The 15,538-nt window shown below is 42.0% G+C and overlaps 2 protein-coding genes across 4 annotated transcripts in view; both read left to right on the top strand.

Moving 5' to 3' along the window:
• ptprr (protein tyrosine phosphatase receptor type R) overlaps positions 1 to 4,602 on the top strand; it is a 38,943-nt gene extending 34,341 nt beyond the window's left edge. For all 3 annotated transcript variants that reach the window (XM_028954458.1, XM_028954459.1, XM_028954460.1), the window contains 3 exons: positions 947 to 1,104; positions 1,226 to 1,339; positions 2,262 to 4,602. In XM_028954458.1, the coding sequence (XP_028810291.1) occupies positions 947 to 1,104; positions 1,226 to 1,339; positions 2,262 to 2,355 (366 nt within the window). In that variant the 3' untranslated portion in view covers positions 2,356 to 4,602. The remainder of the gene's footprint in view (positions 1 to 946; positions 1,105 to 1,225; positions 1,340 to 2,261) is intronic.
• Positions 4,603 to 5,295: 693 nt separating this feature from the next.
• The window catches only part of ptprb (protein tyrosine phosphatase receptor type b), a 38,274-nt gene continuing 28,031 nt past the window's right edge, over positions 5,296 to 15,538 (top strand). The window contains exons 1-7 of the mRNA XM_028954463.1: positions 5,296 to 5,747; positions 5,872 to 6,139; positions 8,824 to 9,087; positions 11,111 to 11,374; positions 12,221 to 12,490; positions 12,631 to 12,897; positions 14,431 to 14,697. Coding sequence (XP_028810296.1) covers positions 5,694 to 5,747; positions 5,872 to 6,139; positions 8,824 to 9,087; positions 11,111 to 11,374; positions 12,221 to 12,490; positions 12,631 to 12,897; positions 14,431 to 14,697 — 1,654 coding nt within the window. The 5' untranslated portion in view covers positions 5,296 to 5,693. The remainder of the gene's footprint in view (positions 5,748 to 5,871; positions 6,140 to 8,823; positions 9,088 to 11,110; positions 11,375 to 12,220; positions 12,491 to 12,630; positions 12,898 to 14,430; positions 14,698 to 15,538) is intronic.

Below are 15,538 nucleotides of genomic sequence, written 5' to 3'. Positions count from 1 at the left end.
CATCAAAGAAAAGCGAATCATTCATTAACATTGTTGGGTACATTACTTGGGAATTAGCTATAGTTACTAATGACTTAGTCACAGCATTGTAAAAGCATTGTTAAAATGTTCAAATATGTCGTAAATGTTTAGGGCCTGTCTCTGTCTGCTCCTTTGTTAGCGGAGCTCACATTAGCTGCAACTGGGTTTGTGCTGCGATTAACTTCCACGTTCTTGGCTGTGAGATGATGAGAAGAGCTTCATCAGATTTTTTTTACAGATACGTAGTTCAAGGGAATAATTCTTACATTTAATTCAAACAAGCAAAACCTTTGAGCTCACCATTACTGTTTCTCCTGTGATTGTATTTTTGTTCCGCCCACCTCTGACTTACCATGAAATTTAACATGTCTGCGGGTTGTGGTCCTTATAACAGCCATGTTACACCTAATTACTCACACCTATCCATGGCTGGAGCCTTGCTGTCAAGCAGATTGGTGCCAGGTTCGTCTCCAGCCGCACCCAATCGTGACAGCAACACAAAAAAAAGACAATTCTACATAATAATGTGGCTAATTCTGACAGGTTTTAGCATTTGTTTGGATGCTTATTTATTTATTGTATTTAGAGTTTTCAAACACAGTTTTTAAAAGACCTGAGTTATGTCCATAAGTCCCATTGATGAGAACCTAGTCTATTCACTCGGACTGATTTAGTTTTGGTGGTCAAAGGTCACAGTTAAAATACTCTTGTCAACAGAAATTGAATTTCTTTACATTCTGCACAAATGTTTACTTGGAAGATTAACTGATTATGTTGAAGCTGTCAAAGGTCAAGATGACTGATTGTTCTGTACAACGTGTGGAATGGTTACCAGTTGTGAGCCACGCCCCAAATCCTGTATTGCATTTTAATTTTATGACGTTAGATAACCTCAATGTTTACTCAGGTTTACTCTTCATTGCAGCAAGGGGGTCAGAGTCAGCGGGTCCAGCACTACTGGTACACATCATGGCCGGATCACAAGACCCCCGACAGTGCCCAGCCGCTGCTGCAGCTGATGGCTGACGTGGAGGAGGACAGACTGGCCTCGGGGTCCCGGGGGCCTGTAATTGTCCACTGCAGGTATGGCACAGGCTGATTTAATCACCTTAACTTTCTCATTTGCTTCTGGGCCTCTTGATATATTTAGTGTAGGATACAGTGCTGGTTATAATATTTGAAATGGTCTTTTTGAACTTTTCAGCGCTGGCATTGGTCGGACCGGCTGCTTCATTGCCACAACGATTGGATGTCGGCAGCTGCAGATGGAGGGCTGTGTGGATGTACTGGGCATTGTGTGCCAACTGAGGGCTGACAGGTGAGAATTCAGTCACCTCTAGTCTTGTTAATACAGATCTGTACCTGCAAGACAAGGTGACAGAGTGTCGCTATAATTGAAGAAAATGTCCCTATATGCGATTTCTACCACGTGACTTTATACATCACACTGAGTTGCCTTTCTTTATCGTGTAAAATGAGTAAGTAAGTAAAACCCATGTAACTCTTTTGGAGATACAAGACCTTGTTTTTATGGTGCTGTAATACACATAGCACTTGGGACACATTCACTAAGGTCACAGCAAGATTGTCTACAGGATTTACAGAAAGTAACAAACTAAAGAAACATTTAAAATGGGAGCAGTCCATATATTGAAAACCGACAGCTCTCGCTCTCCCCACACCTTCCAGTCAATACATGGCATTTAGCAGAAGTCCCTCTTCAGAGTGACTTACAACTCAAGGACACAATTTTAGTAAGTGGGGTTCCGTCTCCCCCCCTTCCATTATTCCCTCCATTTATTCCCTCCATTGTATTTTATTTTGATAGTAATATCTCTTGTATGCAGGGCCATCAGCAGACATCACTAACACAATCTCATGAAAACATGAGATATTCCAAATATTCCACATTTTGAGAGAATATAGAGATCTGCTCTCTATTGCACATTCCCATGGTCTTAATAATATCAATAAAATTAAAATACTGTAGCACAGAAGCACTTCACTGCAGCCTCAGGCCTTTAAGATGTAAAACATGTTGAAAAAATGATCCAGCAGTGGCACACCTCAAAAACAGAATTCTGAATACTCATTGAATGCCCCATGGGTGGAGGGTCCATAGCAGCCAAAGGCCATCATTGTTCAAAGGTCAGCAGGAAGCTGCTGCCATTTTGTAATCAGATGCACCTTTGGAAAAAATCGTCCCGGTTTTTGATCTTGGCATGTGTCTCACTCCTCAGGGGGGGCATGATCCAGACGGGAGAGCAGTACGAATTTGTGCACCACGCTCTGAGCCTGTACGAGAGCCGCCTCTCCACCGATGTGGGCCACTGAAGGCTCGTCAAGCCTCCCCTCCAGGCGCCTGGTTTACCAGGAAGTCAAAATCTATCCGAAAGGTCACTTTTTTGCACTTGGAGGCTTACAGTTGCGTCAACAGAGGACTGTTGATCAGCATGGCCTTCTTGTACATGGACATGTAACGACAGGGTTGGAGAGCAGGGCGCCTTCTCTCCAGAAACGAGAGAATAAGTCAGACTGATACTTGTTGCAGAATGTAACATTTTTTTGTCTCATCTCTTCTCCATCCTGTGTCGTGAGCAGCTCTGCTTGCCTTTGAGACCTTTGTGAGCAACCTGCCTTCATGTCTGTCTGACCTCGATGTGCCGCAGCAGTGCACTTTTTTATAATCTGACCTCTGAAGAACAACATTAGTCTTTGCTGAATGGTGTTTTCCCCTTTTTCTGCCTCCATTTTAGTTTATGAAATTGAATGCTGTCACTGTACTGTAAAAAAAAATACATCTATGATGACTGTTAAAAAAAAATTGTACTCTTGTCTTTAACCCATCTCAACACATTTCCTTGTGTTATTTATTTCAACATTTTTGTTCCATTGACCACACTTGATAGAACTGTTATTTTCTGAATATTTCCCAGGAATTCAGATAAAGACGTTGCTTATTCATTTTAATGTACGCACCCTTTAGAACATGCCAAAGCTTGCCATTTTTGTTCAAATGCAGATTTCAACTTCAGTACCAGTACTAATGTAAACTCAACATTTTGCTAAGTAATATAGCAATTAATATAGCTCCTTTCACTTTTGTTTTAAATTTAAAATGACATTTTTTATTTAAAAGGATGCATTCATTTTGCTTCAGTGTATTGCTTAAACTGTAGAGAACTGAAAGCCCTGGCCAATTTTTAAGGCAATAGCTTTAGTAATTCTGTAGGACTTTAGTTAATAAAGTGTATAATAAAAACCGCAACATACAAAGAGACAAAACAGCTATTTATAAAAAAATAATAATAATGAAAAAACTCTTACCAAAATGTCCATGATCTGTGGTTGAACTATGTCGATGGTGCAATCTTAAATATATTAACATGTAGTTTGTATGTTTAATTATGAATTATATTCATGCTTATGTAATGATAACATTATTTTTGTATCTAGCTGACTGTTTTGATAAATTGATTCTTGACTATGTAATGCCAGACAATGAAGTGTATCTCCCCGGCATGACAGCATTGCTATTCACAACATTGGAAAACACACAAAGAACATTTCATTTTCATCTGGAAAGCATCTTTCATACAGCTGATTATTGTACAGATGCTGTACTAATGTGGCTGTGATGCTTTCCATAGATCCGGAATCAGATTAAATCTTGAGATGTCACATCATTCGAAACCGCCTTTCCTTCCACTTCCCGCTTGGCTCTCGGTGGTCGGCACACCGAAGTCAAGCTCCACCCAAAAAGTTGCCCATCAGCCCTTTTTAGCGCACCGTAGGAGAATACTGTATGTACAAATGAAAGTGCTATTACTAGTAACATATGGCAATGTATCCTCAGGCCACATGGGACTTTTTGCTTATTGTACTGTAGTGTCCAGTCTGTCAGCCGTAAGGGGAGAAACTGCTATTATTGTGTGACAATGAAAATTCTTAGGACCCTTTTTTTGTATGTACCAAATTTTTTTTTTAAATCAATATTATTTGTGATACTAAAGGTTTTGGAAAACAATATATTTGTCTATTTATATTACATTTGTGTAGCAGGTATAATGCACAATGCCTCTGATTTGGTCTGTATCAATGGTACTTATTGTAGGTGCATATTGTTTACTGTTAGTAGCAACTATCCACCATGTGGGCTTAGTCGCTGTTTTAGCCAGTCGGTGAGTCGTTATTTACTATTTAATTTCTAATTAACATGAATGTTGTGATTTAGGTGGCCGTTCAACATATATATTGGACTAATATATATTGGAAATTCTGTACAACACACTCGATTGTGTCCAGTGGCTCATTAGACTCCCAAAAACAGTTTTGTGGTGTGTGAGATGTGTTCAGCTGGGCATTACAGAGTGTGACCTAAGCCATACAAAGCTTTCGGACTCATGGGTTATGTACTGTACATTTGTACTTTTGTAACCACTTCTAATGTCATTGTGTAACTGTGGTGACGCGAGTGTGTTCGGTTAGAATAGGCAAGAATTTGTTAAGCCAACGAAAACTGCCCTGTTCAGAGAACAACTACTTGTCCAAACTGCCAATAAACCAGTCCTCTGTAAACAAGCTGTGACGGTTTCCTCCTTTATTTGATGAGATTTTTTTGGGACAATGATGTGTGTTGCATAACAGAGATCCCTTGTTTACGTTCCTGCCTGAAAATGGATTTGCAAAACGCATTTCCGTTCATCATTTGTATGATTTTTTTTTTTCTTGGTGGGAGGGGTCAGCAAATCAACCATGTAAACATGACTTTAGCTATTTACATACACCAATTGTCCTTTTTCGAGATGCCAAAACTTTGGGGCTTTAACCCCGTCCACATCCCGCCTTTTTTCAATTTAAACATGACATCACAGTGCACAGAGTACCCACAGGGTCTTACAAGCTCTAAAAGTCATATACATTTTCTTCTATTTCCTTCATAGGACCAAAAGGTGTCTTAAAAAGGTCTTTAAAAGCCTTAAATATAAGGCTTAAACTCCTGGGGATACCCCAACTGCGGTCATGCAACTGATTTTATCATGAACTTAATAATCATTTCTTGCTGGTTATTATTTATATTGCCAAATCATTTAAAATTTGAATGTACAATTATAGATTGCAATTCATTTTAAACATGTGAAGAAAAAGCAAATGAAGAGAGAGAGAGTGACAGAGACAAGAAGAAAAAAAAGAGAACAGGAAGGAAAGGGGCGGGCCGTCTAAAAGTAGTTGGGTTGGAAAAAATCTATGGATGCTCTCTCTCTCTCTCTTGGACATACTCACATGTTCCCAACACAAAGAGAGCTTCGAACAGTTTTAAATTCCATATTTATAAAAATTAAATCCTGATCATTTGGTGAACTCCCAGTATTACAATAACTGGCCACAGTGCTTCTTGGAAGGACGGGTGGTTAAGAATGTATTTACAACCTGATTCAAAGAAATAGGCTGGAGACGTTCGATCATCCCGGCTGAAGACGTCTAGTGATTCCACGTTTCATTTTTGCAGACCGCTACAACTTTCAGGAAAAAAGTTTTCTTGCGTTTTTGGAGCTCTTTGATAAAAAAGGCGATATTCCAACGCATGGGGAGCTGCGGGAGTATGGTGTTAAGTGCCCTGCTGGACTGGATTTCTTTTTTAAACAGAAGTACCAAGTTGATCAGCAACCACAATGCTGAGGTGTGAAGTCACGGCCTTTTTGATCCTTTTCTCATCTGGGATCTGGGTAAGTGTTCAAACGTGGATTTTACGAACCAAGTTTGCATTTTCGAGCACCGTGTCCAAGTCTCCAAAAAAATAGAGACACTGATTAGGATTGTAATTATCATCCGATCTTGATTCCCTTTCAGTGTGTGGCTGAGGACTACAAGCAGAAGTGTGACATCAAACTGACTGACACCTTTTCTGACAAAACATCTATCCTGGTCAAGCTCTGGTCAGACAGCAGTGAATGTGAATTTGAAGTGATCGAAGGTTCCAGGAGAAGCGACTGTGTGAGATCAGGTTCTGGTGGCGAGTTTCACTGTGACATCCAGAATTTAGAGCCTGGTACCTTCTATCTGCTGGGAATAAAACCCAAGACAGACGATGTACAAGCCAACCTGTCACGGTCAACCAGTAAGTCCAGTGAATCTTGTTAATAATCCCACTGTGGAGAAAATGTCATGGTCTGCTCTGCTCGTTCAAAATTTTGCAATACGTCTATACGATTTTTTACTATAATATATCATTTTATATCAATTAAGCAGTCGGCAACAGTATAACTACAATCTACAATAAAAAAAACACATTCCAACATACTACAATTTTTTATCATAAATATTTTTATTGATCAAGTGTTGTAATATAAATGTATTATTTTAATTTGCAGACCAGCCCCAAACCAAATTAAATTACAAATTTGTATTTTTGAACAGAATTCCATTTAGCATTAAAAGTTTTTTTTTGTATTGTGCTGATCAGAGACTTTGTGCTTGTTCGTTTGTGCCTGTCCATGGGCCTATTGTCATGTGTGATTGTAATTGTGATTTAAATATTGGTAATGATGAAAGGTTGTTGGTCTGACTGTTACAAAATTCTAAGGATTTTCTTCCTTTTCCATTTGTGAGCGTTGTTCTACAATGTTCAATAGCAGTGCACTATATATGTGTGTAAATAGCAAGGAACTAGTGATAAGGAATCTTGTGCTGGTTGTGTCTGTGTGTCTGAGCTTGTGTGTGTTTTGCTGGCTGGCACCCAGAACAGAAGTTTGAGTCTAAGTGTGTATTTCCAGATGGGCCTGGCCTCTCCCCAGCCCTTTCCTGCTTCCATTGTTCTCTTGTTCTAACGGATGAGGGAGTGTGAGCGTGCCTGTGCGCATGTGTGTGTGTGTGAGGAGGGCAGATTAAAGCCCTTGACCTTCACAGTACGCTCCCTTCACCTCAGACATATCAACCTTCTCTGATGTGCATTTCCCCGTTGGTCCAGCATCGCTAGAACTGACTCTCAGTTTTATCTCAGTGTCCAGTGAAGATGATGTGGTGACATTATTAGGACGAAAGGGAATCTATGACAGGAAATGGCTACTTAATAGCATTTATAATTTTGCTGGAACAGTTATTATGGGCAGATCGTGACATAATGTGATCATTTTGGTCATTACTTTCTGTTAAAATTACAGATATTACAGCACACACTTCTGCAATAAAAGCCGTGACGATGAACATTAGAAAGTAAAGAACGTGAAAGTACTTGTTTTTGTCATTGTGAAGCACAGCAAGCACATGGTACCAGTGAAATGTGTCCTCTGCTTTTAACCATCACCCTTGGTTAGCAATGGGCAGCCATGACAGGCGTCCGGGGAGCAGTGTGTGGGGACGGTACCCTGATCAAGGGTACCTCTGTGGCACCTTGATGGTTTGGGATTTGAACCCACAACCCTTCGGTTAGGAGTCTGCTTCCTTACCCGCTAGGCCACCACATTTGCACTGGCATGCATCATATGAAGAGTTAAGCCATGTTCCATGTTGCCAGGGAAGAGGCAGAATTGAAAGGTGGTTGATTGTGTTTCTTTTGCGTTGGCTCTCCCTGGCCTAGTTGGAATGGCTGCTCTTGCGGCCCCCTCCCCCGCCCCACCCCACTGTTTTCAACGTTCCCACAATGAACAGTCTCTGCGGGTGAGCCATGGCCGCTGCGGGAACGGCCGTTCCACGGTCCGCCCAGAACAATCCTATCAGGCCCTATCATCTTGGCGCTAGCCATGCTGGCACACCTTCAGAGAGGGGGGCACAGTGGGGAGCTCGCCACACCTTTCCTAACGCATTGTGTTCGGGCCTGACCTTGTTAGGATGTGGAATATTTATACTTACATCATGGCGGCATGTTCTGGGTAATAGTCTAAAGTCTATACCTTTACATTTACAGCATTCAGCATTTAGTCCTTATCCAGAGCGCCTTACAATCAGTAGTTACAGGGACAGTCCCCCTGAAGTGTCCTGCTTCACGACGCAGTGGTGGTAACTGGGGGTTTGAACCTGTGACTTTGTAGTCTTCAGGCTCATAGGATAGGCTGCAATCACCTTTATAACCATATATTATTTTTACAGTTAAGAGTGATTATGAGCTTCATGGTCGAATACCAAAATATGAGCTGGTCTAAAGACCCTGGTAATAAATGACAACACTCTGAATCTACGGTCTCTAACTTCTAGAGACTGTGGATCTTGCAGGGTCATGTTTTCCCGTGCCTCGAGTAAGATCTTCCCCTTTTTGTGTTTCCTGTTTGGTTGTTGATGTGTGTCACTACCTGCATGAGCCTGTAGATTAAAACACTAAAAATATGAAGTACTTATGACAAACAGTCAAGAACACAAGAAATGAGAGCACTAAACAGCTGAGATGACGTGAGTACACCACAACTCCAGCAAAAGTCCAATGTGGACACAGACTGAACAGCCTGAAGAAGAAATCACTGATATTTTTTTTAACAAAGTTTATGCTTGATGTTAAAAAGTTCTGTTGAAATCTACAGGTCATCTCCTCTACTACTCCACCATGTCAGAATATCAGAAGCTTAGGACCCTCAACTCTGTGGTATCTGTTGCTACTAATTTAGCAGATGCCCTTATGCAGAGGAACATACAGTAGTTCCATCCTCAGTGGCTTAGCTTGAAACAGGGACAGTCCCCCTGGAGATACTCAGGGTTCAGTGTCTTGCTCAGGACACAATGATAGTAAGTGGGGTTTGAACCTGGGTCTTCTGGTTCATAGGAAAGTGTGATTCCCACTAGGCTGCAAATGTTCTGTATGCTTTTTTTGTTCAGGACCTTCTGCTGTTGAGGACCTGAAGGTGTCTGGATCACCTGATAGCTTGGATGTTGGCTGGAGACCAGGTCCAGGCAGGGTAGAGAGTTTTCGGCTGCTGCTCATTGACAGCCTTGCGCTTGGCTCCACCTGGAATGTGACTGTGGAGAACACCACCACGTTCTATCGCTTCGACGGGCTCAACCCTGGACGCCTGTACAACATCACCCTGCTGACACTGGCTGTAGGACACCAATCGGCCCACCACGTTCAGGCTCAGACAGGTAGGGTGGCCAGTTTAGATTAAGTGAGCACTTCTATTCTATTCTACCTCAATTCTATTTCTGATTTCTACTCCTGTACACTTATGGCAAAATGTGGCAAAAGTACAATGCATGTAATACCGATGTGTAAGTATATTCACACACAGTATTTTTTGTTATAATTTAGCCAGGTCCAGTGGAGGGAGGGTGTACAATGTGAAGTAATTAAAAATGTTACGTATGTTTTTAACAGAAAATAACCCAGAGTCAAGGAATCTTAGGTTTAAATTTTTAATGTGTTCCTTTTGGTACCCATTGAAATGGGTCCCACAGACCTAAACATCACACAAGGGCTAGAACCAAAAACATCCATCCAGGATGCAGTTGATGAGGAAGGTCAACTGTGAATGGCAAAACTGGTTTGAGCTGAGAGGAAAGCTATGGTGAGACAACAGCAGAAGAAAGAACTGATCATGATGGGGCTCTACAACCTTTTCCTTCGGGATTAATAACGTTTTCTGATTCTGATGGATCTCATGCCCTCACTAACCCCACTCACAACCACCTACCAATGAAATGCAAAATCCAAGGGATTATATCATTTGCACAAAACTGAATGAAATGGACTTGGAACTCTAGTTTGTTGACACCTTGCCCCGGTCATCTAGCTGTCACAATTTGTCCTGCTTCCAACACATCAACTTCAAGAACTGTCTGATCGCATTAGACATTGGGGAACTGCACTATAAATGTCCTGCTGGAGGACCTGTGCTGAGGGAGCAGGCTGGTGCTCTTCCAAAACCGCTGAGTGTACGGAAACGAGATTAGTGTGACGAATGTTAGAGGCCCGTCAGCTCTGCAGGGACGGTCCTGTTTCCTCACTCTTCGTGTGGGACAGATTTCCATGAATAAAAATCTCACTGTTGAATCTGAACATTGAGTCATATAGAGGACACAAGTTTTCAAAGTCATTTTTATACGCATTTTACCTCTACAATGCCCGGGCTGTCATGGGGCCTGACGTTGGTTAGCCTGTTAGCATGCTAACATCGCAACTGCAAGAAAGGAATTTCAGTAACCTTTTAAGGGATTTTTGGGATTTAATTATCTACTTGGAGCTTGTGCTCCAACAAATAATAAATAAAGAAAAAAAAGAGTTTAAATCCAATGTGGGAGCTCACCCTTGGTCACTGTCAGTGTCACTTATGCTATGTCACTCCCTCTGCAATCATGTCACTCTTTAATGTAATATTTTAATGTGACGAGATAAAACAAATGGGGACAGTTAATTCTTCTAATCAATCTAATTGACAAAAATAATAGCAACATTTCATGGTAATAGTATATTTCATGAATACATTTTTATTAAAACTTTCAGGATTTGTGATTTTTTTTTTAAGTAAGGAAAAGAAACATCAGAGAAGTTGAAGAAATGACGTATAACTTACCTTACCTATGACCTAGCTAAATAGATAATTAAAAATAGAGATAAAATACCTAGTCAGTGGTCCGAGTTAAGGTTTTTTAGAAAAGTATGTTTTATTCACCACAATTCGCCTTTCCTTCACTCCCTGATCTCTAAATCACCGAGTAATGTGTACACATCTTGGTGTTCCATCTTCCTGGTTTTTTTCTTTGTGTCCTTACGCTTGTGTGTGTGTGTATATGTGTGTGTTTGATCTTTCCACGGTATTCTGAGTTGGCTGGCCACCGCCCAGCCTGTGTCTGTGTATGTCTTTCCTGTTCGTACTGACTTCACAGGGGGCTTTTCTCATCCTCTGCTGTTATGTCAAGTCCTGTGAGTCCCTCACACATTTCATTGTTTCGCCCGGTTGCTTAACCTCCTCGCCTCGGGTTCCTGCAGGTCTTTTCCTTGCCAGATTTGTTATGGAGACATCAGTGTAAACAGAGTTGTAAAAGTGTAACAGTGTAAACACTGTTGATGTCAGATTTCTAGGTATCTTTAAAAAAGATCTGAAAATGAATAAATTAAATACTACGTCATATTTGTATTAAAAAAATTTCCTCATCCGCAAACATGCAGTACCAGCCGCGGTCACCAGCCTGAGTGTGAAGAGCAACGGAAGCCAGGGGAGTCTGAGTGTGTCTTGGCAGCGTGCGATTGGCGATGTGGACGTCTACCAGGTCACCCTGTCCTCCCCTGGCTCGGAACCTCAGGAAAGGACCCTCCCCGCCGACAGAACAGAAACCCTCTTCCAGCATCTGAGTCCGGCTCGGACCTACAACATCTCGGTCTCCACAAGAAGCAGAAATGTCTCAGTCCAGACCAGCGCCTTGGTGCAAACAGGCACGTCCACTTTTATTGAAATGCACTACAAATACAGTCGTACATACGTGCCTTTGACACACTCATGAGAGTTGGGCAGGAAGACAGAAACACCAGCATAACAATGGGGAGTGTTAACACTAGTGTAAGCGGTGCATCTGCATCTAATTCCTTTTTCTTAGCGTGCAATTATTTCTCTTACTCAGAACATAATATTAAATGATATTATTTTAACAAACTACATTTTAAATAGAGGACGATTAGCCGATCTCAAGCACTCCACTTTTGGAAGATTTAAACTGGCCATTATTAAATCTGCCCATAACTATTTCACTTCCATTACTGCTTCAGCTTCTCATTATCTATTGACAGCAAGCAATTTTCCATTCAAATCCAGCCGATCTGCCAACGCTGAGTGCAGGATCCTGTCTGTTCCATCTTCATCTGTTATAGTCGTCTCATGACCACGTCCACCACCAAACCAAATATGCAGATCGATTATCTTTGTTGAAGAATTCGGATTGACATGGAGGGGGTGATAGTAGCCTGGGGGTAAGACACTTGTTTATGAACCAGAAGACCACAAAGTCCCAGGTTCAAACCCCACTTACTACCATTGTGTCCCTGAGCAAGACACTTAACCCTGAGTGTCTCCAGGGGGGGACTGTCTCTGTAACTACTGATTGTAAGTCGCTCTGGATAAGGGCGTCTGATAAATGCTGTAAATGTAAACGAATAGCTTTGCGTCTTGCATACTTGTGTCATACTTGGCACAATGTAGTAGAAGAAAAAAAAAACGCTGTGTTGTTGGGTTGATCTGCACCGCTATGGACTCCCTAGTCTGACCTGTTATTTTCTGCCCACCAGCTCCAGGCGCGGTTTCTAACCTGAGACTGGAGAGCCTGTCTGGGTGCGGCGGTCTGAAGATGACGTGGGCGCCCCCTGCTGGCGAGTGGGAGCGTTACCGTGTGCATCTGTGGAGTGGGTCGGTGCTGCTGGTGAACAGCACGCTGGATAAAGCCCAGGTGGAACACATCCTTCCTGAGCGGGTGACACTCCCGCTGAGTCGCTACCGTGCCGCTGTGATCGTGGAGAACGGAGGACAGGCCACCGCTGCCTACAGCCAGGAGGAGACAGGTAACGTGTGTTTGGTCATTCAATATCCTCCGTGGCTGACTTTTCCAAAAGCACACAGTGACAGAAGAGTGACTGAAGAGTGAGAGGAGAAGTTTAGTTTAGTGACAGTTTATTTAAAAATGTCCCTTAATGCCTCCCAGTTCCCCCGGCCGTCTCCAATCTTCAGATCCGTCATGCGGACGAAACCTCGCTCAGCGCCCTTTGGAGCCACACCCTTGACACCAGCCTGCGAAGCAGATACAGGGTGGAGCTGCATCACGGTAATGTCAGTGAAGGAGAGAGGATCCTGGACCCTGGCATGAGAGAGTGCACTTTTAACGTGCTCACACCCGGGCGCCTGTACCAGATTACGGTGGTGACCATGAGCGGGTCCTTCTGCAGCTCTGCCTCGGTGATGGGGAGGACAGGTGAGTCTGACCTCCACATGGGCATCTTCATTTAAATCAAGGATTCAATCAGCTGCTACAAAAATGCAATCAGGTTTTCTATGAACGTCCCAATCATCACATATACAGTTGAAACCAAAAGTTTACATACGCTGCATAAAAAGACATATAACATTTTTTTCTTACTGTCTTATATAAAACCATACAGATCCATTTCAGTTTTAGGCCCGTTCGGATTCCCAAAATAATTTCTATTTGCTAAATGTCAAAATAATGTGTGAGAGAATGTGTGACACCACTTGAGTTGATTGGAGGCAACACACTGCTTCCTTTTGTGACACCATGGGAAAGTCTAAAGAAATCAGCCAAGACATCAGGAAGAGAATTGTGGACCTCCACCAGACTGGTTCATCCTTGGGAGCAATTTCCAGATGCTGAAGGTGCCACGTTCATCTGTTCAATCAATTATACGCAAGTATAAACAACATGGGAATGTCCAGCCGTCATACCGCTGAGGAAGGAGACGGCTCCTGAGTCCAACAGATGAACGTGTTCTGGTGCGGAATGTGCGTATCAATCCCAGAACAAAAAGAAAAAGAGCTTGTGAAGATGCTGGCTGAAGCTGGTAAGAGTGGATCACTATCCACAGTGAAACGAGTCCTGTACTGACATGCGCTGAAACGCTACTCGAGGAAAAAGACAGTTTACACTCTGCAAATACACACAGGGACAAAGACCCTAATTTCCTGAAAACACCATCCCAACTGTGACGTACGGAGGTGGCAGCATCATGTTTTGCTGCAGGAGGGACTGGTGCACTTCACAAAAAAAGATGGTGAAGAAAGAACAGTATGTTGAAATATTGAAGCAGCATGTCAAGACATCAGCCAGGAAGTTAAAGCTTGGGCGCAAATGGGTCTTCCAAATGAACAATGACCCTAAGCATACTGCAAAATTGGTTACAAAGTGGCTTAAGGACAACAAAGTCAATGTTTTGGAGTGGCCATCACAAAGCCCTGATCTCAATCCCATAGAATATTTGTGGTCAGAGCTGAAAAGACGTGTGAGAGCAAGGCGGCCTGACTCAATTACACCAGTTCTGTCAGGAGGAACGGGCCAAAATTCCATTAGACTGTTGTGAGAAGCTTGTGGAAGGAAACCCAAAGCGTTTGCATCAAGTCATTCAGTTTAAAGGCAATTCTACCAAATACTAAGCAAAAAAAGTAAAAATCTCAAAAAATATCTCTCACACATTTTTTTGACATTTAGCAAATAGAAATTATTTTGGGAATCCGAACGGACCTAAAACTACAAGGGTTTTGTATGATTTAATATTTTAAAAAATATATATATGTCTTTTATATCTTTTTTTATGTCTTTTAAATTCATTATGATGAAAAAAAATTTCCATTATACAGCTAAACATAGAATTAAATAAAAAACCATCACCATGATGGTTTTATTTACTGTATTTTATAGTAACACTGCAATATTCAAAAGAAACATGTCCGCGTGACCTCACTGTGTTTAATCGTGTGTCCCTGTTACGCTCAGTCCCTCTGGAGGTGACTGGCCTGAGTCTCAGTAACCGCGGCAGCACGGACAGCCTGCTGGCCACCTGGAAAGCCGCCCTTGGTGACCTCAGCTTCTACAACCTGGTGCTGTATCACGGTAGCAGTGTGGTTCTGAATACGACGGTCCCTGCTGAGGCCGCTTCCCGCCGGCTGCAGGGTCTCACGCCCGGCACCCCCTACAGCCTCCATCTCATCACTGTCAGCGAGGGGGCCGCCTCCAAGCCCGCTGTTGCAGAGGGACGCACAGGTATGGCCAATAGGTGTACCCACATGATATTACCAAAGATAACCATAGATTGGAATTTTATATATATACATTTTTATTTTATAACATTTTTTATTATATATATATATATATAGATTTTTTATTATAAAACATGTCAACAAAGTTCAGCTTAATTTGAACTGGTGGTTTTTGAAGGCAGCGGAGAAGGTGAATTAATAGTTTAAATGGACATCCATGGCCTTTCTTGACTGCCCCTGAGCTGCAGGTTCAGCTATTGTCCCTGAAGTGAACAGAGATAAGATCTCGAAAAACAATACGGTGTTCCAGGGCTGCGGGGGAATCTGTGGAATTTTCAGGAAGTGCTGTATAGACAAACGCCAAAAAAACACCACCAAGGACTCTATCAAAGTCTTCCTGTGTGATGGCTGCTGTTTTCCCAGGCTATTTTTGAAGGACGACACTTCCAACTTTTAATTAACTTACATGGTTCCTGTCTAAACAATAGCATAAAGAAAAATGGCTTCATTTTTTGTAAAACACATTCCGTTCGTCGAATTCTAGAATGAACCAATCCAAATATATAAATATGCTGTTTTTGTTTTCACTGACAAAATGGGACCAAATCATAATGTTATATCTGATCAGTGTACATAAAATTTGGTCATTTGATTTCATAACTCGATCCAAAAAGTAAACCTTGTATTGTCCTGACATGAATTTCTTTTGGTTTTATATAGGTCTTCTTGGTCCCCTAATACGGTATCTGGCGTCTCTTTCTGAAACTCAGCCGTGGTGCAGAATTACAGCCACTGTGATCCAGTCCCACAATGAGATTTCCCAGGATGCACCGTTTCGGTGTCTG

This window comes from Denticeps clupeoides, chromosome 15, assembly GCF_900700375.1.
Source record: "Denticeps clupeoides chromosome 15, fDenClu1.1, whole genome shotgun sequence".
NCBI classification, from domain to species: Eukaryota; Metazoa; Chordata; class Actinopteri; order Clupeiformes; family Denticipitidae; genus Denticeps; species Denticeps clupeoides.
Note: the sequence above shows the minus strand (reverse complement) of the source record. Positions and strands in the feature narration are given on the sequence as shown.